Source organism: Apteryx rowi, unplaced genomic scaffold (genome assembly GCF_003343035.1).
Source record: "Apteryx rowi isolate R43461 unplaced genomic scaffold, aptRow1 scaffold_353, whole genome shotgun sequence".
In the NCBI taxonomy this organism is placed as follows: domain Eukaryota; kingdom Metazoa; phylum Chordata; class Aves; order Apterygiformes; family Apterygidae; genus Apteryx; species Apteryx rowi.
In genome coordinates, this window is record NW_020450008.1 from 544,839 (window position 1) to 570,763 (window position 25,925).

General features: G+C 36.5%; 1 protein-coding gene across 5 annotated transcripts; it reads left to right on the forward strand.

Moving 5' to 3' along the window:
- Positions 1-4,300: 4,300 nt before the first annotated feature.
- Positions 4,301-22,140, forward strand: EEF1E1 (eukaryotic translation elongation factor 1 epsilon 1). Of its 5 annotated transcripts, none has more exons than XR_003254737.1 (4): positions 4,301-4,588; positions 6,051-6,251; positions 6,888-7,062; positions 14,175-14,271. XR_003254737.1 is itself a non-coding variant. In XM_026072890.1 (4 exons), the coding sequence occupies exons 1-4, from the start codon at positions 4,376-4,378 to the stop codon at positions 21,600-21,602; spliced, it is 651 nt and encodes a 216-aa protein (XP_025928675.1). In that variant the 5' UTR covers positions 4,361-4,375; the 3' UTR covers positions 21,603-22,140. The 5 variants fall into 5 exon arrangements, 3 of the variants coding, with proteins under 3 accessions (XP_025928675.1, XP_025928676.1, XP_025928677.1); XR_003254736.1 differs by having other exon boundaries at positions 4,303-4,588; positions 6,885-7,062; XM_026072890.1 differs by lacking the exon at positions 6,888-7,062 and adding an exon at positions 21,462-22,140 and having other exon boundaries at positions 4,361-4,588; positions 14,175-14,270.
- The last annotated feature ends 3,785 nt before the right edge of the window (positions 22,141-25,925 follow it).

Consider the following 25,925-nt stretch of genomic DNA (forward strand, 5'->3'; position numbering starts at 1 on the left):
GCCACCCATAAAGCTAGTTTTCAAATTAGTATATCACACATCAGTTTGTTCCATTCTATGCTAAAGAATCAACAATTTTCCATAATTCTTCATTTCTGTACACCCATCAATTTCAAGACTGTTTTTCTTTAATGAAATCCTGTATTTTAGAAGACAACTGAGTAGTAAAGGATAGTAAATTTGACTTCAGAAGCATGGCCTGAACTGACAGTAGAATATACCTCTCCAGATTTCACAGTGAATTTTCCACATCAGTTCAGACTTTCTCATCTCAAGAAAAGTAAATTTGTGACAATCAGTGCCTAACAGTTGACTCTCTCCTTATTGAACAGCAAAGTTGCCTGGGTTTTCTGACAAAAATGCTTCATAAGAACAATGAGAAATTTTACACACACACACACACACACACACACACACACACACTCGGCTGATTTGTCTCCAAATCCATGGAAAATAGTAAAAATGATTTTGGCATTATCAAACCCAAACTCACACCCATATTCAACAGTTGTTTACTCTCAAAACCAAGTCACAATGCTTTTGAGATCCAAACACAGATACATCTAAAACAGACAAAGTTCAGGGATCCCTAAGCTATGAACAACTGAGTCAACTGTGAGAACACAGAAAAACAGGCACATTGGTATGGAGCTAATTGCATCCTACCTAGGCTAATTAGCTTTTGTGCAGCACTGCAGCAATGCAGCTGCTCTGTCTCTGGATCTGACACTGCTCTGCAGCTAAGATGATGACCTTAAACACTATAGTGCTTTGCACTGCCTGAGCACCACCATGACCTCCAGCCATCTTCTGTGAAACAGTGTCGCCGAAGACAAAAAAAATTAAGTCACTTGTGTTATGGGTCAGTGACGAATCCTGTTGTCACTCCATCTTCAGAGAATATAAACATATACGTGCTTTGCAAAATTAAGACATACATGTGTGTRAGATCAGTATTCTCAGGAGTATGACAGATCTCCCTCGTTCTACTTTTGGTGTTGCATTCTCACAGCCATAATATCATGGTAACTTTCTCTTCTTTGTTTCCTCCAATATATACTTAAGCTAAAATCAACTGCTGGCTGCTGGAACAGTAGCATCTCTGAGTCATTGCCTGCAAAAGGCTTCTAACTAGAAATCTTTTTGTTTGTGTAATCTGGTAGAAATGAGACAAAAAGACAAGGGTATTGTGCGTCCTAGGTTTAAAATATTACTGTTAAGTTGCTTTCTGTCTGAAACATGCAACAATGGCTAAATTTTAACATGGATTTGGGGCTCAAGGTTCTGTTGTACAGCACAGGGTTGAGAAAAAGAGGACCTGAAGGAGAGGCTGTTAGAGGAATCATTCTTTTTGTTTGATTTTCCAAGAGAACTTAAAAAAAATCAAATTTCATCTGCCTCTTTTTCTGCACTTAAGCTAAAAGAATAGCTCTGCAACTGGCAATGCTCATATAGTCTGTAGGTTAGGCAGTATGAAGGGTAGCAGTCACAAACATTTAGCCAGCTAGTTACATGTATTTAAAAATTAATAGTGAAACTACAGCAATGAAACCTTATGCAGCACTCTGCTATTAAATCTTTGCTTGGGGAATTTTTATGATGTTTGGATTAGGAAAGTCCAACTGGTCTTATTAGTGGGAAATAATGTGGTTTATTGATATTTTTATTTCAACAGCTGTATAAAAGCGTCTATTGGGCAAAGCTGACTTCTCCACTTCCCCATGGGTACATGTGAACATATAAGCATTAAGACTAGTGTAGTTCCACCCTGCAAAGCAGGGACACAAAACGCAAGAAGTGAAAGGAAAAGGGTGTGAAAAAGAGAATCTCCCTGTGTGGGGCAATAGGCTAGGGAAGGAGTGCAACCCACTGATACCCATTGAATTTAAGGTGCAAGGAAAACTGTATTCCAACTGCAACTGCCATGGATCCAAGGCACAGGGAAGAGAACATTCTCCACTTATATAAAACATAGATTACATGACATAGAATACGTAAAACATATATGTAAATATTCTACAATATCTTCTCTAGCAAGGAATAAGGAATAAATTGCTTATTTGATGTATGATAAGACCAGTATTTTGCACAGATGAGGCAGATGATACTTGATTTATATTGTCTTGCAATAGCTTCAGACAATTAAGAGGAGAACTATTCAGAGACTTACTACATTGACAAAATTCTGGTACAGCCAACAGCAATATGATTCACGCTATGATTGTCTGGCATGTAAAGCTCATTTTAACAGATACCAATGTGACATACATAAAGCTGTCAGGCTTTCTCTAAAGGACAGTCATCCACTTCATATTTCAAGTGCCAAATTAATTATATTTGGCATTTAATTTATAACCTAAGGTATTTTAGATTTAAAACTTGACTATGATAACAGCAGATTAGAGCAGTGTTCCATTTGACAGAATCGATTTTTCAAGTTATTTTCATTGTGTGTGAGGGTCTGGATACAGATTTTTATGTATCAAGCTTGCACACAGGACACTGATACCTCTAAGCAAAGTACACTTCTTTCTCCTCCTCCCCCACCCATGCTGTGGTGAATTATTTTGCACTTTGAAGCAAGTTTCCTTTGCAGTCTTAATCACAAAGCTCCACCTAATGGAATGATGAGTGAACTGTGCATAGAAAAAGAAAGGAACAGAGGGAGACACACACACTCACTCTCTCTCTCTCTCTCTCTCTCTCTCTGCTAAACAGTATTACCAAAGGGGAACTGCTTTAAAAACGTAAGCAGTTAATCTACTTCAAGTAATTTATAAAGTCCCCTCTTCCAAGGACTTAAAAACTTTGATTTGCAAGGAAAGCCAAAAAAATAGCTATTACATTATCTTTGCATTGACTGAAACTGGAACCTTCCTTTTACTGTTACTGATATTTCAATCCTAATATTTCAAACTGAYATAATGTCTCACCTTCTAGGTACCAAGGCATTTAAAAAATAGAAATATGCAAAATAACATGTAAATGTAGGTACATATTTACTGTTTGATTTGTCAGATTACTGAAAGTGAAATCTTTTCTCTTTTATGGATTTCAAGAATCTCAATCAACTAGCTTTTAAAAAATGGAAAAATATTTAAATCACTTTACCCACTGAAAATTAAGGCATTCTGTACAACTTTGAATATAACAGAGCATTCACTGATATCACATTGAAACACAATTGGAACAGTGGCATCTCAAAAATATTGCTGCAGGAAAGGAGTTGGAGAATTAAACCAAGTTTGCAAAGGACAATGCCATTTTTAAGACAGAGCAATTTTTTAAATTGAAGCACTTTGCAGATTTCAATATAAAAGAAATGACAGATTTCTGCAAAAGCTGAAAAAATGAGTCCTGATTTCAGAATTGCTCCCTGCTCAAAGGAAGCCTGTGTGGCCACTGTTAAACTTTATCCTGAAACAGAAGGTACAGGTCTAAACATTGCCTTGTATCAAGCTATGCATTTCAATAAAGAACCAGGACATTTGTCAGGATCATCTTATTTAAGAAGACTAACATCTTAAGTGATAGCTGAGTCTGTATTTTGTAAGACTCATTAGTGGGTCAAGACTGGCTCACTGTTTTTAGTAAAAACATAGCACTAGTTTGGTACTTAATAGTCTTGTATTGAGAATTGCACTTTGGTATTCTAGATAAACAGACCTGCCAATCTAAAAATGTTTTCATTTCTAACATTTATGGTCACATATAGAGGTCTTGTACTAGAAAGGTGATTAAAGCATGCCTTTAACAAATCTCAAATATAGTAATTGTGCAGCTAAATCAGGCTGTTCYGTGACCAGCTCAGGTTTTGCAATCCTCACTATTAGCATTAACACGCCATTATTAACCATAATTCTGCCCTTCCCCTTCCTTTGATGCCCTTGGTCAGCAGGTATATTGGATGAATTCTCCATAAGCTTCCTTCATTCATTTCTTATTTAATTCCTTAATTTCTGAGAATTAATTTCTCAGAAATCTGCAGAAGTGTCACTCTTCCCGAAATTTCAGCTCCTCCGCTAAATCCGGCGATAGCCGGACAGCAGATTCAAAAGCTTTGGGGTGAAAAGCCCCACTGAGGCGCTGGAAGCTCAGAAACATATAACGCGGCCTCAACGGCTCCCCGAACTCGACTAACGGCGCGCCCCGCCCCGCCGAGCACGTCGCAGCCTAGGGGCGTGGCTCAGGCCTCGCCCCGCCCCCGCGCGCCCATGCGCAAACCGGCGAGTGGGGGCGGGGGGGGCTGCCTCACGTCGGCCTCTCTGGCGCACGCGCTCTTAGTGACCCTCGGCTCTTCGTCACCCTCCTCTCGGGTCTCGCAGCCGAGCCTGAATCAGCGCATGCGTCCACTGCGCCGTGGGGGGCTGATTGGATGGCCCAGTCCTTCGGGCCAATAGCAGTGAAGGTTCTTTCGGAGGCGTGGCAGCGCTGCCTTCCAATCGGGCTGGCAGTCCTTGCGAGGTGCTGGGTTCTTCTCCTTTCCCAGGTGGCCTGCTGCGAGAATGGCAGCTGCGGCGCAGCCCGGGCTGGGGGCGGAGGAGCTGGCGCTGCTGGAGAAGTCGCTGGGCCTGCAGAAAGGGAACAAGTACGGCGTCCAGGGGGAGCGGAAGGTGAAGGGAGCGAGGAGGGGCTGGGAGCGGGCAGCGGCGCGCGCGTGGCCACCAGCCCCCTTCCCTAACGGCTGTTTACCTCGCCCCTTCTCCCCTTCCATTCCCTTCCCTTCCCTTCCCCGTTCCCCGCGCGACGCCGCTCCCCACCCCCACCGCTGCGGTGTGGCGCGGTTGAGGGGGAGGGGCGGGGCGCCCTCTTCCCGCCGCGGCGGGCGAGTCCCGGGTCAGCCTGAATTGCGCGTCCCCCAGGGCGGCACCGTCAGCGCTTCTCCTTGAGCGGCCTCTTCTCGGTGGGGGTTTGCTCTTTCATCTCTTCCCCCCGCYCCCTTCCCTCTTTCCCCTCCGCTAACTGCGGCTGTAGGACCTCACTGTCCGCTTGCAGGTCCTGGAAGCCTGTTCTATCTGCCTGTCTAGCTAAAGATTACCATGGCTCACTGCGGGGATGCTGGTTTAAAACGTACATGTTTTCACGGTGCTTTTCTTCCTGAGTCGTTTTGGTGTCAGTTCAGTTGTATTTGTGCTGCTGTAGTCACGTTATGTTAAAAAGATGCATTTCTGATAGTAAAGCTGCGTCTGTAGTAAAGAATTTCTGCTCTTAAATTTTCTGCCTTCTTCATGTCTTGACATTATTTCCTGACAGTTGAAGCATGAAGAAAGTAATGCAGAACTGAGGGTATCGCAAATGTGTGGAAGCCTTTGTGTGGTTCTGTATGAAACAGACAATAAGGAAACTGTAGTTCTGCACTGGGCTTATGCCTTTGTGTGTTTTCTTTTTCTTGACTTTATTTACTGTTTATGACTAGAGTTCTGAATATCAATATATGCATTCTTTGGCCACAAGTAAGTAAGCAAGCTTCTTTAAGTGTTTAACAGTCCAAATGGTATTTTAATGCTATGACTGTAAAGCATAACTTTAGGAAAAAATCAATTCGCTAGACTTGTCTGTCCATAGTTTATCTGACTGTGTGGTCAGTGGAAAAATCGAATGGCAATCACTCTGATCTTAGAGTAGAAGAACTGCAAAATAAATATTGTGCTTTAAACCTGCATCTTATGTTAATTAACTTTGAACATAGACAAGTGCCTCTGCATGGTCAGACACTTAAAAAAGAAGGGAGGGAATGAAGAGGGAGCAAAAGGTTTTACATTTCAGTAAGTTACTTTTCTATCACTTGATGTCATAAAAGACTGCTTTTAGTCTGTTGCAGCACGTTTCAAGTCATTCTTTTTTTTTTTTTTCTGTCTCTGGTGATTTACTTTTTTCATACTCTGAAGACTGATTGTGCTTGTCTGAAGTAGCTTCTTAAAGCAAACTGATATTATATGACATCATATATTGTTTCAGAGATCCTTTTGGGGTGGGGAGTTAGGAAGTAACTATTCTCTATGAGAATAACTAAAATAGGTAGTTACACTTTCTTTTTCTCTCTCTTCTAGATCCCTGTTCTTCAAACAAACAATGGTCCCAGTCTAATAGGATTAATTACYGTAGCTGCCCATCTTGTTAAACAGGCTAAGAAAGAGCAACTGCTTGGAAGCACTGCAGAAGAGAAAGCTGTTGTTCAGCAATGGCTGGAATACAGAGTGACTCGAGTAGATGGATGCTCTAGTGAAGAAGATACTAGAATAATTCTGAAGGTAAAGATTACTTAATTACCTTGACACTGAATTTTGGACTGACATTAGCATCTTAATCTCCTTCAGGGCCTAGTATGTGTGAACAACTGATTAATAAAACCGAGAGGGTGCTGAAGACTTGTCTGTATTTTTAAGTATTGGCTTTTATAGTGCTTGCTGAGTTTTTACTTTTATTGACAATCATATAATTTAAGTTGTCTTCTCTCAGAAGCTGAACTCTTACCCTCTTTTATGGATGTAATGCTGTAAACTACCTAGCACATTCCAAATAATTTAACGATTGTTCAATTTTCTAGTCTCCTATGAACCTTGTAAGACACAGTTTTCTTCCTGTCTTTATAAAATTTCAGTTATAAACAAATTGTTCTGTGTTGTATTTAAAGATAGCTGTGCTCTTAACTTTAAGAGCCAGTCTTCTTGATTTGATAATATGGAATATAAGCCAGTATTTGACACATTGGTATGGATAACAAAATGAGTTATTGGACAGAATTGTATGTGAAATGCTAAAAAGTGAAATCATAGGGGAACCCTTGTAAAATTGTCCTTCCCATTGAGCTACATATGTATGGAGACTTTAGTCAACTGTATTAAATTCTTCCTGTAGCTTAACACTCAGTCTTTTTTCAAAAGAAGCAGGTGGAAGCAGAAAAGAAAACCTCAAGGGTCATCCGGTTATTTGAGCAGCCAGATGGCAGGGAGTAGATTGAAAAAACTTACTCTMTTTTCCTTCTTACTCCTTGTGACTGGTAATTAGTATTTTTGCAACCTTGTGGGAACAAAGCTTGAAGAGAAAAATTGTTTTACACTGGTAAGTGCTAAGGGCTCTGTTTAGTAAATGGGTACAATACAAGAGTGAAATTTGGTCCGTTCTTGACCCAAGTGCTGGGTTTTCTTGTTTGTTCTCTTTTTTTTTAATTTCGAAGGTCTCTATTTTATATAGAAAGTGCAAAATTATTGGTGCTACTAACTGGCTTGGGTTTAGAAAAGCTTTGTGAGCTGCAATGTTGGCCATACCTGAGGTTAGCACAGTCTTAAATAAGAAGTCTTCTGACTTCTGCTAGGTGTGGCTAGTCTGAGTCAACTGAAATTATTACAGAAAACCCTTAAGGTTTACTGGAGCAGTAGTCAAGAGGAAGAGTTAACATCCTGTATAACTTAAAGTGAAGCAAAATCTGGCATCTTAAAATCCTGTGAAACAAAGCCTTATTAGTAATTGATTGCGCTTTTCAAATTGACAGCCTCCTTGATGTGGAGGACAGGGAACAACATGCCTGACCAATGTTAGAGGCGCACTTTGGGCAAGCTCTAAAGAACCATTTTTCACTTATATCTCAGATGATATGAACTATCCTGATCTCATTGTATATACAGGATATCTTCCACCACTTAAGCGTGTGTGTGTTTACATTTCATCTTATTTGTAATATCACTGGTTTTACTCTCTACATGTGAATGCTTTGAAAATATTTACAGTCATGGTTACTCAACAGATACTCATCACAATTCCTTATAATCTCCATCCTTAAAGATCTTCTAAATTCAACTAATAAGACATTGACTGTGTTAAACTTCAAGGTTAGCTCTGCTTTAAACAGAGGATAGAACTTCCTGTTTAGGAGGCCTTCAGAGGTTCCTTCCGACCTAAATTTTTCTGAATTTATAGAAGACAGTCCAATGTTATAGAACTATTCATCATGTTAGTAGCAAATTATTAATTCATAATTTATTAGATCATTATTAAATTCATAATCTACTAAGTACATTACAAACAAATGAATTAACACTTAGCAAAGGTTTGCCTTGTGTCTAAATAACAAAAATAAATGAAAGCCAGAGGAACCCCAACCCAGCACTACTTTATTAAAGAGAATCATGTTGACTTTCAGTTATTCTACCTGGTAGAGTTCCAAGTCAGCTAGATACCTGTCCTGAAGGACAGACCCATCTGATTCGTTTCAGTGCAGTTTACTTAAACAAATCCCTTTATGCAAGTCTTATCTTGGCTTCTAACTGACTTCTAATGTCTTTTGTGCTATTACAAACTATGAAAAGACGGTGCAAGAATAAATAACTGCCTTTTACTTACCTTTCTTTACCCTTCTATGTTATAAATGCAAAAAACAAGTTTTTTGTCTTGTTATAACAAAATGTATCCACTCTGACTGGCTTAAGTGATCATACCTTCTTTGTCAGCACACACATCTGAGTAGGTGCAAAACTGCAATTGGGTATTAAAACCAGACTTAGAAATATGATGGTTTAATGGTAAAGCTAATTGTCTTTTCTAACTGCCAGTGTTACTAAGGCTAAAAATAGAAAAGGAGTGTGCTGAAATACAAATGTGTAGATAAATGAAGTGTTTCCAAATAAAACAAAACTTCCTTRCTAGGAATATTCAGTGTCACTCATGGGAGAACCTCAGCCTTTAAACCTATTCTAATAAATATTAACAATTTAAAAATTTCCTGCTTTTTTTTTCTCCTTAGCAGATGTTGAATGACCAGAATTCATCTTAACGCAGGACTGCTGTGGAGTTGTTCTAGCATTAATAATTCCATAGTATAGCAATTAAGATTTTTTTTTTAATTTGTTCTCTTGTCACCATGATTAATCAGAACAAGAGGCAGTCTACCATTAAAATATACTATGCCAAAAGGGAGTATGGGGAAAAAAAAAWAAAATAGGCAAGTCTGAGACTGTAGTTTTACAATGTGTCTGGAATACACAGTGGCAGTCTTGGGACGATTGCAGCCTAGAGCCACAACTTATAATAAGCTGTGCCAAAAACAGTTCAGTTGCTTCTGCTGTAAACCCTAGGCTGCCTCTATTTAACTCTTAAATGAAGTGATGTCTTGAAAAACCTCAGTAACAAACTAGTTTGTTACTTTAAACAGGAAAGGCTTTCTTTTTCTGAGGTCTTAAGAAAAAAAAAAGTTCTTAAATTGGTCTTACTGACACATTGACTGAAATATTACTTGACCTGATAACAATCATAAAGTAGTCGGTCTGTCCCAGTCAGGATTTTTGTATTTATTCATAGCAAATGCTGTACTGTTCAGAACCCGTCAATGACAGTGTAGTTTTGTCTAAGTTTTGATTTGAGCTCCTATACTGGACAAAATAGCAGGATCAATATCTCTGGACTGTTCTGCAGCACACACATAGGAATGATGATTGTCAATAATGCATGATTGCTTAATTTCTGATGCATTATATTACTCATTCTCTCTGCCACCCCCCACCCCGGATGCAACAGTATTTTCCTTTGTCTCTGGTCAACTGTGTGACTTTTGGTTAACAGGAAATTTAAGTTGCACCAAAAAAAATCTGCAAAATTGTTGCGCTTGATATCTAATAGAGTTGCTATGCTTCTAGAGAGAAATTGAGAACCTTTTTTTAAAAAAAAAAAAAAGCACTTTTTCTGTGGCACCAAATGACTACACAGATGTTAATGAGTTGTATCCAGGGGATTTGAACGTCTCTGCTTCATCAATTTTAGATCTTCAGAACTTGTTTGGGAGGTGAGGGGGCAAAAAAGTCTATTCTAAATAATCATATGTTCTATTCAAAATATAACTCTGAGTATGTGCTGGAATTCACTGGAAAGCTTCCAAAGAAATGCAGAAAGTTCTAATCTAAATTCTAGTCTCTGAAGGACAGTTAGAACCAAAAATGTGTATTACTTCAAATGTGTCTCATAGAAAGAAAATGTTCGATTATTTCAGACACTTCTCATTTCCTGTTCTCTATGACTGTAATCATGAAATACAATTAGAAATCTAAACGAGAGCTTCAATTACTGTTTACAGTGCTTGTTTTGGAAACAGCCATTCTTCAAACCTGTGAAGCAAGCTAACCTATATTCCATCCATATAATTAATCCAGAGTTTGGGTATGCTGTTAGTCGACAAACTTTCAGATGGGATGTGTATTCACATTGGTGGGCTTGTCTAGCAAGCATTTTTTAAACTTTGAGTTCACTCATCTCCATTCTCTAGCAGCAGTAGGATATTGTGCAATTACAGGCGTAGGAGGCTGCATTGTGATTATTTGAGCAACATTTGTTGATTATTTTTCCTCCCTGTCCTTTGGAGAAGAAACAGCAGACTGAATATAGTAGTCCTCCGGACCAAGTTTAGGTCATAGTTTGCCTGTTATGCAGCAAAGTCTTGAATTAGACTTCTTCAAAGTATTGTTGCAGAAGAAACATCCGTGCCCCAAAAGTGAAGTTCTGCTGTTCTTGTATCCTGTGTTGTCAGAGAGCCTTGAGTATTTGAGCATGGTCTGCTGTTTGTCACTGCCTGGTGCAGTGTAAAGGCACCTAGGGCATGAGTGTGATCTTGAGAATATTACTGACTGAAAGAATGTGGATTTGTTTGTTTGTGAAGGAAGTATGTACAACAACAGTGGTGTTTTTGTGGACAAAATGTCCCTAAAACAATTAGCATGTGGTTAGATCATTGCAAGCTGATGAATCATTTTTAAGAAGCAGTGGTGACTTATCTGAGCTGTAGTGATAGCCTTGTCCCAGCTTGTGACTGGAAAGGAATTCAGTCATTTTAATGGATTAGTTGGATTACAGGCAATTGGACTATATCCTCAAAAGATAGTAAGCAACAGCGTGGGGCAGCCAGAAGTGTGCTGTGGGTGGGATGTACTGAGCTGTCAGCTTAGATATGGGCCATAAATAGGACATCTGTTCCACAGAACAAGCAAATGGTAATCCATCAGTCAGTTCATAGATAATGCAGCATCTTCTCAGCTTTCCTTTGCTTTTTCCTCTTCATACTCAAGAATGAAATTAGAATTGTTACAATTGTTAAATGCATATTATTATAATAAACTGCAATTATACCTTACATGTTTGCCTGAAATTTGGGGAAGACATTCCTGAGAGATTACAACAATAAGTTAATATAGCTACATACATACATTCCAGCATTTAGATGATTTATTTAATCTTGGAAGTTGCATGTAATCAGTTTAAGTAGTGCCATTCAGTACTTGAAAGACAATGCCATGAATGGCAACTAATAGATCTGAATTTCCCTGATGTAGCAGTAGTTCAGATACAGTTTTGTATCCATGTTTCCGTTAATGTCTTCAGGACATGAAGACTATTTCAGTTCAATGTCACGGTCACTTAAAATTCCCAGAAGTGAAGCTTTCCTAACGTGGAAACTGTCACAGTTTGCTGTTAGGCAGTAACGTAACCATTTTTATGGGACTCCTAACCCGTTAGAGAAGATTAACTAAATGCTTCTATTGCACATGGAAAAAAAAAGTGTTGTAGTGTTTCTAAATTAACTTGACTTTTACAGTATGTATTCAGAACAGTTTACTAAATCTTATGAGAGGAATGTGCATGTTCAGAACCAGAATTAAAATTAACGCTAATTTCTCCAAGACTAAACCCCATCAGTCAAATTCCGTTGGCTCAGTTAACTGACTTCATAAAACTTGGTAAGCCAGAGTAAATAATAGTTCACGCTGTAGTAGCTTACTTTGTCTTTAAATTTTCAGGATATTCTTTACTGGTGAATATTTTGAGTATGTACAATAATAAATATGCCTGTGCAATGTATTCAAAGAGCAAATTTATTCTTTTTATGGTATTAACCCATCCTGAACAACTCTGCAAACTGGTGTTTCTGCACAGGAGTTAGTTTACTTCTTAAAGTTGTGTAGAACCAAAATTTAACATGATGTAACTTCTTTAATGCAGGAATTCAGAATTTTGACAAGTGAAATAACTGTGTTGATTGTACTTTCTTAAGTAGTTAATACAACTTTTTTAGTAAACTGAGCTATAGATTTTCTTCATGCAAGGGTTTTTTGTTTTGTTTTTAAACCCTGCATTTGCCTTTGTGTTGTGTCTGAATGAAATTCTACAGAACTGTAGTTTGATATTTGAAGTAATCTGAGAGCTAAGTAATATGAACAAATTAATAAACAGTCTAAAGGGAGAGAGGGGGAGATACATAGCCAGAGGCAGATGACCTTACAGAGTTTTAACTGTGCAGGGCTTAATATCCTCCCTGATTTGCTCTAATAAAAGAAATCAAAGCAGACATTAGGATGTTTAACTATTATAAATGTGTAGAAGACTTGTCAAGAAGAGGTCATCAAAGAAATGATAAAGTGGTATAATGGTGTCAGATTTGCCAAATTCAAATGCAAGGTCAGATGTCTAATAAAAAAAAAGTACTAAAATGCTGTGACTTCATGTATGCACTGTAAGATATCTCCATCTATTTGAGGCATTAAGATGATGGAACAACAAAAACTGCAATACACTAAAGGTTAAATCTAGTTTTTATTTGTTCACTAATGATTAACCCCTTTTCCCTGTAATAGACTTCTTTTTAAAACAAAAAGTTCTCTTAAAACGGAGCATGCTGTAATTGAGACTGATAATTTATTTTAGAGACATTTTGAAAAATATTAAAGTAGCTAGTCTTGAAGCTGATTACTTCTGTTTCCAGAAATAAAAAGATGGCACAAGAAAACTGTCAGGAATACTCTGAGAAAAGAGGAAAAAGGAGTGCACTTACTATAGCAATTTTAACCAGTAGAAGAATATTAACTGCAAGCTTCCAAATAAAAGGAAAAGCTAGGCAACTGTTCTCCTACATTGCTTAAAGGATTATAATAAAACTAAGGATTGTTTATGTTGGGATTGGAGTTAAAGTAGATTTTGTTAACTCTTGTATTTTCTCCTTTAGAGGGAGAGAGGGGGGTAGTTAGGTACATGAATTGGGTGGTAAATAGGTAAGATGTGGAGGATAGGAAGAGACTGCTTATGGACAGCTAAAGAGGTAGAGCTAAGTGATACCTGTGTGTGTGTGTGTGCTTATTCTTTAAGAAYTGAGATGCTTAATAGCACTGATGAGTCTGTCAGCCTGTTTTCCTGCAGAGAATGTTTGTATACAAAGTGACATAAAAAAGGGTGTAGAAAGACAGGGTCCTTCAGCACTACAGATTTGAAATGTTTTGTATATGACTTTATTCAGTGAATCCAGTAAAAGTCTCCAGCTGCTCGCTCATTTAGCATCTTAAATGGAAGTGTTAAAGTTTTTCAGAGAAGTGCTCTTAAAATGCTGAAGCAGTGCTCTTTTCACGTGGACTTGGTGTAAAAACCGAACAGATGGTATAGTTATTAAGATTTGCTAGCAGTGATTTCAGCACTAATGAAAACAGATACTGAGTGATAGCAGTTCATAGATGTCAAGTTTCAGGCATTAAGCTTGAAACGCATTTCTTTTGGCCCCCACCTTGTTCTCCCTTTGTTTCTCTGACATCTTGCATGTTTGCAGTTCCAGAACTTTGACCAGCTGCGTTGAGTGTGTGGAGTCCTGGAGCGCAGGATAAGCTGCTGCTGGGAGAGCAGTGCGCTCCCCTTTGAGTCTAAGGCTGTGCTTACCATTTACCAAATACTGTACATACAACACAGGTGCTTGTATGAGTCATACATGCTCATTAAAAATCCACAGCTTAGCATTTTGGAATTGCAGTAATTTGAGGCCTGCAAAAGACAGGTTTGAAAGTATTTCTGTGGAGTCACTACCAATGTAAAATAAATCACACTGCTGTATTTACAAAAAATTGGGTGAAGTGAGGGAATTATGAAAGATTGTGCCAGCAGAGAACTGACTACCTCTTTATTTAAAGACTAACACTTAAATTCTGTTGAATTCTCACTTTCAAAGAAGAATGATATTTTAGGTTATTAGCTTGACTCTTCTCAGTAAAGGAGGAAAAAAAAAATCTCAGTTCAGAGAAATTAAAGTTGCCATTTATTTCACATGCATGGTCTTCAGAGGATGTTCTCAATTTTTATTTATTTATTTTTAACAACTGCCTTAATGTTTTTCTTATGAAATCAATATTATACCCGTGTAATGACTTTTTCTTTTTTAGGATCTTAACGCTTATCTTGAAGATAAAGTTTACCTTGCAGGAAACAGTTTTACCTTAGCAGATATTTTGATGTACTATGGACTGCATCCTGTCATGGTAAGTGGTATTTGCATTACTTCTGTGCTTACAACTATTCTAATTGTGGATTTATCTAAAATCACTTTGTTGCTGTAAAAATTGACATACTATATTGATCAGTGACAATTGCAGAATAAAAAATGGAGAAGTTTCTTCTAAGAACTTCAAATATAACTTGCTCTTAAGTGCTTGTTTTTAACTTGTGTTAAGAGCTGGCTATGGGTCTGTCTACTATTATCTGTAGTATTCAGAGTGCTTTAGTTTTCTGTATATAGTGTAACATAAAGTTAACACCTGTCCCTGTGTTTTTTTAGCTATCAGAACTCTATTTGTTCAAGTCTGAAACATTACTGCTTATGAACTACAGGAGGAGATAGATAAATGAAACTGAAAGAATGTGTTAGAAGTGAAAGATAAGTCTCAGACTTTGTTAATATTGGAATAGTGCTACTGGTGCTGAGATGCACTTGCATTCATCGTTCAGGAATTTAATTTTTTTTAAAAGTGTCAGGCATCCTGAAATGGTTGTTTGTGTTTAGAGACTTGATAATAAGAGCTGATAACATAGAATATGAAAATAAAATGGGGAACCGGTGCTTAGAAAAAACAAAAATAAAAGTTTGTACTGAGTGGTGAAGATGTTGAGATTCTTCAGTTCATGTTTGCCTCAGGGTGTACTATGGAGCACTTATAAAGCATTGCACCTTGGTTTTGAACCCAAAGAGATAATTTAAAAGAAAATCAATAGGAGTTATTGGTATTTTGGTAGCTGGCATGTGATTGTAAATGAGTGGGCCTTCCCTGAAGCTGGTAATACTAAACAAAACAAAGGCATTGTACAAAAAGGTCTGCTAAATTCTTTGAAGAAAATAGAATCAGTCAGTTTTACATTAGAAAACAGGAAGGGTGATTTTTGGAAAAGATACCTCATTGAAATGCTGGTGTGGCTGAACTGGGTCGTTACTTTATACAGTTAAAAGCAGAGTGCTGGTAGAGGAGTCCAAGAATACTATGTTTCAAAAGGGAAGCTAAGGAGGGTGTCTTTTAAAGAAAAACAGGGTAGTGAGATATTACTAAAATGTAAGAGAGAACTTATATGTCTCTTGGTTGTCCAGGAATAAAAGTTCAAAAGAGACAGTGTTAAGCAGAGGAGTGGGAAAAGCAGCTTGATTTCAGAAGCTTCTTGAAAACATGTTAGAGTAAGTCACTTGTAATTAATTATGTTAATATTTTTTTTAAAAGAAAATGATTTAAGTAGTAAGGTAGATATGTTGACTAGAATGTCAGAATTGGTAATCTTTCACATATAGTGGCACAGAAGGGTGTATAGATACTTTTAAAAATGACTATATGCTGTAAGGGAGTACGAGTACAAATGAGACATTTAAAAAATACTAGGCAGGGGAAAATCAAGCATATTTTAAATTTAGAGTTTGCTCTAGAGTAGACCACCTAATCAAGGAAAAAAAGATACAAGTTATTGCTTTGGGAAATAGAACAGATGGTAAAAACAAATGACTTGGTGCTCCTGGGTGCCTGCAACCATCCAGACACTACTCAGGACAAGTTTATAGTACAACAGCTGTTTCTGAAATGTTTGGTTTCATGGAAGATAATTTTTGGACTCAAAGGTGTAAAGGGCAAATAATGGGGTTGCTATCCTAAATAGAGGGAAAATGTAGAAGGTACTAGCCAGGAATTGGTATATTTTGAAGGTTACAGAATTGATTAATACTAATTATTGATTAGAGAGGTAAGATGTTGAACTAGGAAAAAAATCCTGTGGATTCTTTGTGTGTGTGGAAGGGGAGGGAAGTATGTCTAGAGCTGCTGCTCTGTCCCAAACTTTAGGCAGAAAAGCTACTATATCTTTCAATGTGATGCAGTCCTGGGAACTAGTTTGTCAGATCCACCACTGTTTCAGCTAAACAATGTGCACATCTTCGATAAATCTTTTCTATAATTGTGGTTTCAGGAGCAGAGGCAGAAATTAAAAAAAAAAAAGGGGGGGGGGGGGGGGGGGAGTAGTTCTTATTCTCCAACAAGGTCTCTAGAAAATTAATCTAAGTGTTACTGGCAATGACTTTTAGGATTAGTCCATCAAAAGCAGAGAGATTAAAAACTTAACACTGACATTAATAATAGGATACTGTCTATCAGTAACATACCATCATCTTCCTGAATGGATCATGTATTAATAAAAGAAACTTTAAATATCTTCTGATGCACACTTCATTAGAAAGTTTAATACCACCCAATATTATTGCTTACACTTTTTCACCTGCTGTTGCATCTTCCTTTCTGAATACAAATTGTATATATTTCTTCCTGCCCTCCTCCCCCCTTTTCCACTTCCCATTATCTAGAGGGGGGTTCCCAGGATCTGCTTTTTCAGTGACCAGACTGGACCATTTGAGCTTACTATTTAGTTTGTCTACTGAACACCAGCAACTCCTCATTCTGTAGTTGTATGCCTTGTATTCATTCTTCCTCTCCTTTCTGCTTATCTTAATAAGCACAATAGTAATAAGTGGTTAAAAATTCATACTGTGAGGAAGGAATTAGTACTTTAGTGAATGAGAGTCAGGTTCACAAGTAGCATTTCAGGCTTCTTGCAGAGTATAATAGAGACATTTTCAGTCTATGAATTAGAAATACACAGTTGTAGTGATGAGGCAGGAACTAAATCATATATGTGGTTCTGCATCTTAATATAGGTCACGTAAATACCCCAAAAGTGTAATGTTTCATGCTAGTTGTCTAAAAGAGCTTTTTCAAGATGATGTGATTTACATTGTCATGTGAAATTCCATGTTTCCTTGTATATAAATATGATTGTCTTCAGACACTTTGAGTATTTAAATACATAGGTAGATGAATATGGTAAGCAATGAAGTGCTGCTAGGTTAAAGCATGGATAACCGAAAAGGTGAATTTGGCAGCATTGCTGGGAGATAGCTCAGGCAATCAGTAAGTGTTAAATCCCTCCTATGGTAATGAATTAGTTTTCATATCAGAGCTAATATTTCTTTTTACAAAAAAGCTTCCCTATATTCTCATTCTTAAATAGAACTAGACTTGTAATATGCTGTTTGAAAATACATAAGAGGAATAATACAAAGGTTGATCTGTGGCTTTTTATACTTCCTAAATTTTCCCAGAAACAAACTAGTCTCAAATTTATATGTTAAACTTCTTGAATAAACTCTAGAAAACATCTTGTGTGTGGAATTTATGTCTGCAAATAGAAGAAGCCTCAGTCAAAGTCTGGGGGTTAATCAAATATAGTCTAGTACAAAAAGAGCTATGTTCTTTTTCCTCAGGTCAAAACTACTAATACTTGAACTGTAGTGGGACTGGACTAGCAGTTTAGTATCCAGTTATTTTTTTTCCCCATAATGAACACTTTTCCTGTAATAAACAGATTAACATTAATTCTTTGTTAATATTCATCAATACACTGCTTGTCTTAGTACTGGGTTAATATGCTTTTATCCTAATAAATGACACTGGAAGTAGCTCTTAAATGAAACCATTTTTGTAATTTTAAAGAAAAGATTTTTTTTAGCATGTTCCTTTAACAGCAGAAAATGAGTTAAAACTGTGTGAAAGTACATGCATTTTATGAAATACAGGATTCAACTGTTTCTTCCATGTCTGTAAGGCTAACTTCAGAAATCAGATACTTAGTATTTCATCTTTCTCTTGCTGCAGAAGAACGTCAGACGTAAGCAGGTATTTTTAGACTTCCCACACATATGCAGAATGTGGGCATGGGAATTTATGCCTGCATCCCCAATGCTACTGAAAGCAAATATAATTAAAACTTGTGTATTTATAGCCCTTTTAGAAACTGTGTTCTATATGCATTCTGTGATGACCACCTTGGTTACCCTTCATGAGTTTTGTGATGGAAGGCTAAGGTTTTTTTCATCATTTAAAAAAAAAAAATCTTCAAATTGAGTGTCTGCTTCTTTGCTATTAAAATAATTGCTTTAATAGCAAATAATTATTTTAATAGCAGAACAGCAGCCTTTCTTAACTTGGGGGAATTATCTAATTTAATGAGGAAGAACAGAAAATACCCATCTAACAAAATGTTGTAAAAATGCCATGGAAGTGATCTCTAAACAATTAACCTAAGAGTTATGTTCTGAGTAAAAAGTAGAGCATGCCACAAAGTGCTTTTTAATATATTTCATTGACAGGGTACATTATGTAAATAAGTAACTATCTTCTTGTTGTGCCCAGAGTACAAAAGGGCTGCTTTTTTATTATCATTTTTTATTAGAGTAGCTGTCTGTTCTGCCCTTCAGATGTTTTTTCACCAAACAGGATGAAGGAGGACTAATTTTCTAGACTTTATTTTTGATTTACATGAGAGAAACTTGATGTTTGAGAATTATCTTTGTAAAATTACAGAGGGGAAATACTGTATCTGCTGCAAAACCTAAAGTGTAACTTAACATTTTCATAATCAAGTGGTTATCCATTAAAAAAAAATTGTGAAAAAGCATATTTTAATTATAGTTCTGTCACTGTACAACAATCATTAACTTAATTTTACAGTATTCCTAGTACCTGCTCATACTTAAATATCTTTTCTCACTTTCAGTAATTTCAGATGGCCTTAGGGTGTATATATGCTGCTCTTTGCATGTTCTCTGTTGCTTTTTAAATGGCTCTAAAGCTTCATACCAAGCATCAGCTTACAGTTTATTATAATCAATGATAATTTTGTGTGATGAAAAGCATCTTCCCCTAAATGGTGCTGCACTATTTTGTGTCCTGAATATATGATACATGAGGAACCTCAGGCAGTTTATGAAGTATCTTAATTTAAAAAAGCACTTAGTGTTACATTTTAATAGCTTGTACTTTTCTGTTTGTAACGCCTCTAAAAATTACTGAGTTTCTCCTTTTATAAGTATTGTTCTTTTCTACTTGTGTAATATAGATTAACCTTCCTATGTTTCTAGCTCAGCAAAAATAAAATGTAGCTGTGCTTTAATTGATTTGCCTGTGAACTTCTATCAGACTATATTACAGCTGTAGGAGTAGTGTTTACATTTCCATGCCAGTAGCAAGAAAGTGTGCAACAGCTTTTTTCATACTGCTCAAACTGCTTGACAGTTGAAAGTTGCAAAAGGTTTTGTGCAAATTCACGTGCAGTAGTATGCTTGTATTCTGGCAGGTGAGTTCCCTAGGAAGAAGAGCTACTTGTTTTCAGAAGCAGCTTCCAGATCCCTGCTTCTCAGTCGTTGCTGCTGTTATGATGCTGTTAACTCTGTCATTAATACAGCTTTAATGTTATGTGGCAGTGGTTCAGAATACCCTCCTGCAGTTCTTGGCAATTAATTCTTTTTTCCCTCAGTGTAGTTCCAGCTTCCAGTATTATATCCTTATTTTCTATTTATTTCTACATGATTAATGCTTTCCAGTTCTAATTCAAGTGAGAGAACAGTAAAGGGAAGCAGTGAGTGTTAGAGCCAACCCTTGAAATCCAAAAGGCTGGATTGTCACAAGTGAAATTCAACMTGAGACTTAATTTTGAACACTAACTTTTCACTCTTACAGCTGAATAAATGAGTTTGTATATCTCTTTTTGCTTTTGATTTCAAGTTTGTTGGAGCATGTTTGTTTCCAGCTGTCCTGTGCCCAGAATCAAATTTGTAGTGAACCTGCATTTGCCATGAAGTATGGCATTTGTAAAACAAGGCATAAGGAATATGACATCTGTTTAGCTTCTGAGTGAGTGATAGGTGTGCCCACTTCTTTCCATTGACTGCAGGAGATGTCAAGATGATTAACTTAGGCTCAATGGCTAGTTTAGTTAACTGAAAATGAAATGAGATGAATCCTATGCTGAATGAGTTAAGTATTTCTGTGATAAGATAAGGTAGTTCATAAGAAGATTGTTTGGTTTCTGATACAATTTTTATAGTCTGTATTTTGAGGCTTATCCCATTTTCAAGTCAATTGTAGCAGGTTAACATGAGGAAGCATATTACTGTCTAGACTAACAAATTAGCTTGGTTGCAGGGGACTGAGAAGACCTAGAAATTGATAATAAGGAAAAGTAATACAGGTGATATGGTAAGGGAGAGTTATTACTATTATTGTTCCCATTAAAAGAAGATCAAAGCAATGGAGAAACAAGCAGTGTAGTTGGTAGTTCTACTACTTCTGGCTTGAAAGACTGAAGTAATAAAAGATTTTATAGAGAATCTTTAAGGATGTTTAAGGACATTAATTTAGAAGACTTTGAAGGGTATGCTTAAGCTCCTTGCTGTAATCATAATCCTAGATTACTTTTGTCAGAAGACTGGATCAGACAAACTAAAGGTAGACTTAAGTTCTTCGTTAATCTCACCCAGAACTCCTGTAGCAGGGAGCTGTTGTGATAGCTATGTAACAGCTGGCAGCTTCTTCCTCACTGTTCCTCTTGTGGCTGTTCAGATCTGGGTTAAACTAAACAAATTACTATGATCCTGACTTGAAATCTCTGTTGAACAACAGGACCTCAAACTATGGGACTAAATGATACTATTTTAATATATTTGTATATTACGTATGGACAGATTTTTAGTTTGCTGCCTTACCATAGTAATTTAAATCGTGCCATTACCGCCTTAATTGCTAATAATGTGAGTTAGCAGATCCGAACAGTTAAACAACATAACACAGAACTTTCTTATAACTGTTAATCAAAATAGATGACAACTTTTTTTTTTTCTTCCTCTCCAGTTTGAATGTGCCTGGGGGAAAAAACCCTATCCATACACTTTTAATGCCCACCTTGAAATACAAAATAGTCACTTGGCCTGTGAGGCAAGAGCACCTGCTAGGTTAGAGGAATTTAAGACTGCATTGTGTATTTTGTGAAATTTCCCCCATATGCATACTGTATGTTAACCCCTTGATTAGTTGTGTTAAACTTGCATTTTATCCCTCTAAATGTATCTTACAAATGTATATTCCACTCTCCTGTTCTGTTCATTTGAATTAATGCAAATTGTACTGGAAAATAATAAATTTTAAAATAAAGAAGTCAATTTTAAGGTATGAAATTAACACAGAACACTTGGGCAGTCACAACTTCTTCTGTTAGCTGAAATCAACTTTAAAAGCTATCAACTTTTATTTTACCTTACCACATGTTATAACACTGATGTAATTTGTGGTACTTTCTATTTCTTCACCATACAGGCTGACCTTACAGTGCAAGAAAAGGAGAAATACCTTAATGTGTCTCGCTGGTTCAACCACATTCAACATTATCCAGGTGTCCGACAACATCTGTCTAATGTCATCTTTATCAAGAATAGATTATATACTAATGCTCATTAAGGAAAATTTTAATGTCATACTGAAAGAGTGATTGGAAATTTAGATGTTATACTGTCCAAAACCACTAACTTACAAGTACTGGTTTGTAACCTTCTGTATGTGAAACAAAACTGTTGATGCCTCAAATAATAAAATTGCATTGAATAGCTGTTGTTTGTYAAGAATTTGAACTAGTAGAATTATATCATGTATCTGATTAAATTCAACAATGATGGAAAGATGGAAACTGAGCACCAGTTTTTAATTTACTATTTTTTTTAAATGAAATGTTCTTTTAGTTAATCAGATTCAATTGTAATGACATGATCTTTGATGTCGGAAAGAGCTATTTCTCTTCCTTTGATATTCACTCCTTTTACTATTTATTGAATTTTTACATCTGTCCTTCATTGTTTTCATTTTATTTTCCATGGATGTTTACACTAGTTTTATAAAAGTTAAGAGCTATATTGTGTGCCAAGGATGTGAAAAAGGGAACGTGCAAATGTTACAAAGTATTTATGTGACCTAATAAATTATTTTAAAGCTCTAGTCTTAATTGGCTGTGATACTTTTGAGTTTTTCTTTTAGTATAAAAATTCAGAGTTTAAAAGCATAGTTAATTTGCTACTTCATTTTATGATATATGGACTCTTATTTTGACACTAGAAGCACTTTGAACAAGGTAACAATAGGTTTATTCAAAATTCTGTGTATATCTCATTTCATATGATAGTTCTATGCAAATAGAAATGCAGGTTCCAAGATCTTGGGGGAAAAATGAGTACTTGCCTTAAGGTAATAATGAACTAGTCTGCCAAGTTCACTTTCAATTTTTAAAAGCTCATTTCAAAAATAAGGACAAAATATTATTGTATCAAACATCTTGACAGGTTCTTTCATTGTAGAATGTGGTCCCTCAGACTTTTTTTTTTTTTTTTTTCCCCCAAAATGCTAACATAATGGCCCAAGGTGGTCCTCTGAATTGGGTAACTACCTTCTGCACAATTTTAGTTAGTTTCTTTCAATATACTGAAAGAAATACAAAAATGTTTAGCTAGTTTAACTGATAAACTTATATATTGGTTTCTGTGACAGTGCTCAGCAAACTACTTCTGCGGCCCTTGTGCTCAGTGACTGTAGAAGCGTATGCTTTTGTCTTAATTTGGTGCTACTTGGAGAGCCTCCCACTGAGTGAAGTAGATGCAAAGATATTGTGGACAGCTGTTTAGGAAACACTCCTTCCTATATTTTGAATGATGCAGGGTTTTGAGGAAAAAGTAGGTTAGGTAGGTAGGAAATGAGATGAGGTAATTTAAACTGTATCCTAACACATACTAAGAGGACAGAAGAAAATAGCACAGGTAACCTTACTCTGGGCAATTCCAGACTCATAGGTGTGTCATATATATATACACACAATTTTTTTTTAAGAGGACTTTCAGGCACACAATACTACTTTTAAGAATGTCTCATTTTGTTTAAAAATCTTGTTTGCTTTAAAAATTTTTCATTGCTTTCCAGGAGATTCTCGGCTTCTACACTTTGTTTTTGTTAGTTGCTTTTGTTCCTCACCATTTAGAAGCAGGCCGTATGTGCTTAATTATAAACTTCTCATTGAAGTCTTAGGATCTGTTCAAGAGCTGCAGAATGGACTTGGTCTTCAGTGCAAACATGTACAATAGAATAAGGTACAGTTTTTAGCTAGTTATTAGAAACCTCATACTCCAAATTCTTATATTTCACTGCCCGTGTGCTTCAGATTTTACTGTCATTACTTGCACTCTTAATTACCAATTCATTCAAACAATCATTACCTAGTATGTATATAAGTGAGTTTTGGGGTGGTTTGGGGGATTTTTTTTGTTCTGGTTGGGGGCAAACAGTAATGAGATTTAAAAAAAAAAAAAAAAAAAACCTAAAGTTCTTGTACAAAGTCATTTTCTGTTTCTTAAGGGAGAGTGAGTCAGAATCATCAGTGCCTTAGGTTAGGGTTTGGGGAAGTTTCACATTCATCTTAGTCTTTGGGGGTTTTGTTGTTGTTTTGGGGTATTTTTTTTATGCTCCTATCACAAATAAGAATAGTCAAAGTTTTGTAAAAGGTACGTTTAAGCCTTCATCCATAGAAACCAGGACATCTTTTAAAAAAGCTGACAGCTGTCGTGTGCCCCACTGTATTTTGTATCTAAGAACACTGAAAAGGAAGTAAAGCTAAAATATTGCTGAAAACAATGTTCTCATCTTTTCAGACCTCAATTTTTTTTAGAGGCGATGCTGTAGAGAATGGTTTCTTGTCCCAACCAGCTGCTGTTTCCAGGTATCTGTGGATTTCTCAAGGTGGCTATATGCCATGGCTCCAGTATCCCCTAGCCTCTTGCGCCAGTTTTTTCTCTGGTGTGGAACACAAAAGTATTGCTTGCTGCTGAATTTAAGAAAAAAGATGTTTCAGATAACTGCAAGATGAAATGTTTGGAATTGAATTAGTACAATTTAACTCTTTATACTCTGGAAATGCATTTTCTCAGTTGTTGTAATGCTAACCTGAACATTTCAATTTTCCTTTCTGAGTGGAGAAATTGAGAGGAGTAGAGGGTTAAGACCAAAGAAGGGTGAATTGAAACTGTCTTTAGAGAGAAGACTTGGAAAACTAGGTATTAATTATACCTCCACCCTGCCCCTTTAATACTTTTAGAACACTAAGGACAACTAAATATGCAACTTTTGAAAAATCATGATAAAAACAGATTGGCCTACTTGAGCTTGCATGAGGTGCAGTTCTAAAGATTAAACTTCATATTCTTTATGGATGACTGTACTTGAGCGCTCTGAAACTGACAGTGATGGTCTGTATAAAGAGTATGAGTGGGTAAATGTGCTGCTGTTTTTAAAATTGCTGCTCCTTGTCTTTCTGTTTCTGTAATAGTTTATTATATTTTCATTAAACATTAGTAAAAGTGACTTTCCTCCCTTGCAACCCACTTCTTAAAATTTTAGTTGCTGCAGGGCGCAGTAAATAGTGTGATGTTATTTTACTTTTGTTGCTTCAAAATTTGATGATGATGGTGACCACAGTGATGTGTGGAATTTATTTCCACAGCATTTCATGAACAGTGACACTCTCATTTGTTAATGTATCTCATCATTGCAGTATTAGTATTTTGCATAATTGTTCTATCTAATTTATTCAAAGGGTCTGACATGTTATGGTCTTTTAAGTATGTGCCTCTAGGACTTAGGGTTGTTGCCATATGGTGAGATAGTACTGCATGACAACCTTTCAGCAGCTGAAGAATTCAACAGCGGAATAAATATTATTTTAAGTGTTCAGTGAAATCTTGCACTTAACCACTTTGACTTGTCTTTTTCACCTTGATTCCAAAATGATCCCTGCTTGCAGACAAGCTGGGCTGAAACAGATGTTCAAGTATTGCATTGGATATACTAGAAATGTAGTATGATGATGTAGCTGATGATTTTTAATGCTTTTGGTTTTTGTACATGTAACTTCATTTTCAGGTGAGTTGTCAGAGTTTAGTTTGACTTTGAAAGTCTTTAGGGACAGTTCTTGCATAGACACAGTTGGGTAACAGTGACTTATAGAAAAATCCAGATTTAATATGGAAGCATTAGAGAAGAGGCTGAGTAGGAATTAGAAACTCGAGAAGGAAATCTGTGTTACACTTAACAAAATAAAATACTTCCTATTTTAGAACAAGGTACTAAGAAAACCTGACCATTCTGATGGAACCAAAATGCAGGCTTTCCATCATCAAAACTGTGAAGAATTTTCTGATATTAAGTTAAATGTATAACACGCTTTTTTGTCAAGTTCCTTTTGTGTCATCAATTATTTACGTACCAGGTAAGCATCCCAGTTTTCTACACAGAAACCAGGTTATGTACGTATCACTTCTGGTTAACAGTTAAAACAGTCTAATCAAGCAAGTTATGTTACCTTTTTTCACTCCCCATTCTTAGTAAATACTTGCTTTCAAGAGGTTTCCACCTACTAAATTGCCAGAGATTCTTTGGGTAGATTGCATAACATCTGGAGGATTAAGAATCCTAGCTAGCATCTCAGCTGTTGGCCTGTAAAAGGTGATGTTTTCATATCATTTTAATTTTTTCTTGTATTCCTTCTCTGTCATCTACCCCACCCTCTTCAGAATATTTTTAAACAGAAGTAGCCCTTCTTGCTGGAGTGAATTTCTTAATACTATTTGATACTTTGCAAGAACATAGGCCTCGAAATGGGGAACATATCTTTGTAAAGGTAGATCTTAAATTTTCCAGTAAATGTCATGGCTTATCTTGATACAATGTGTCTTCAATCTTGACGCGTAC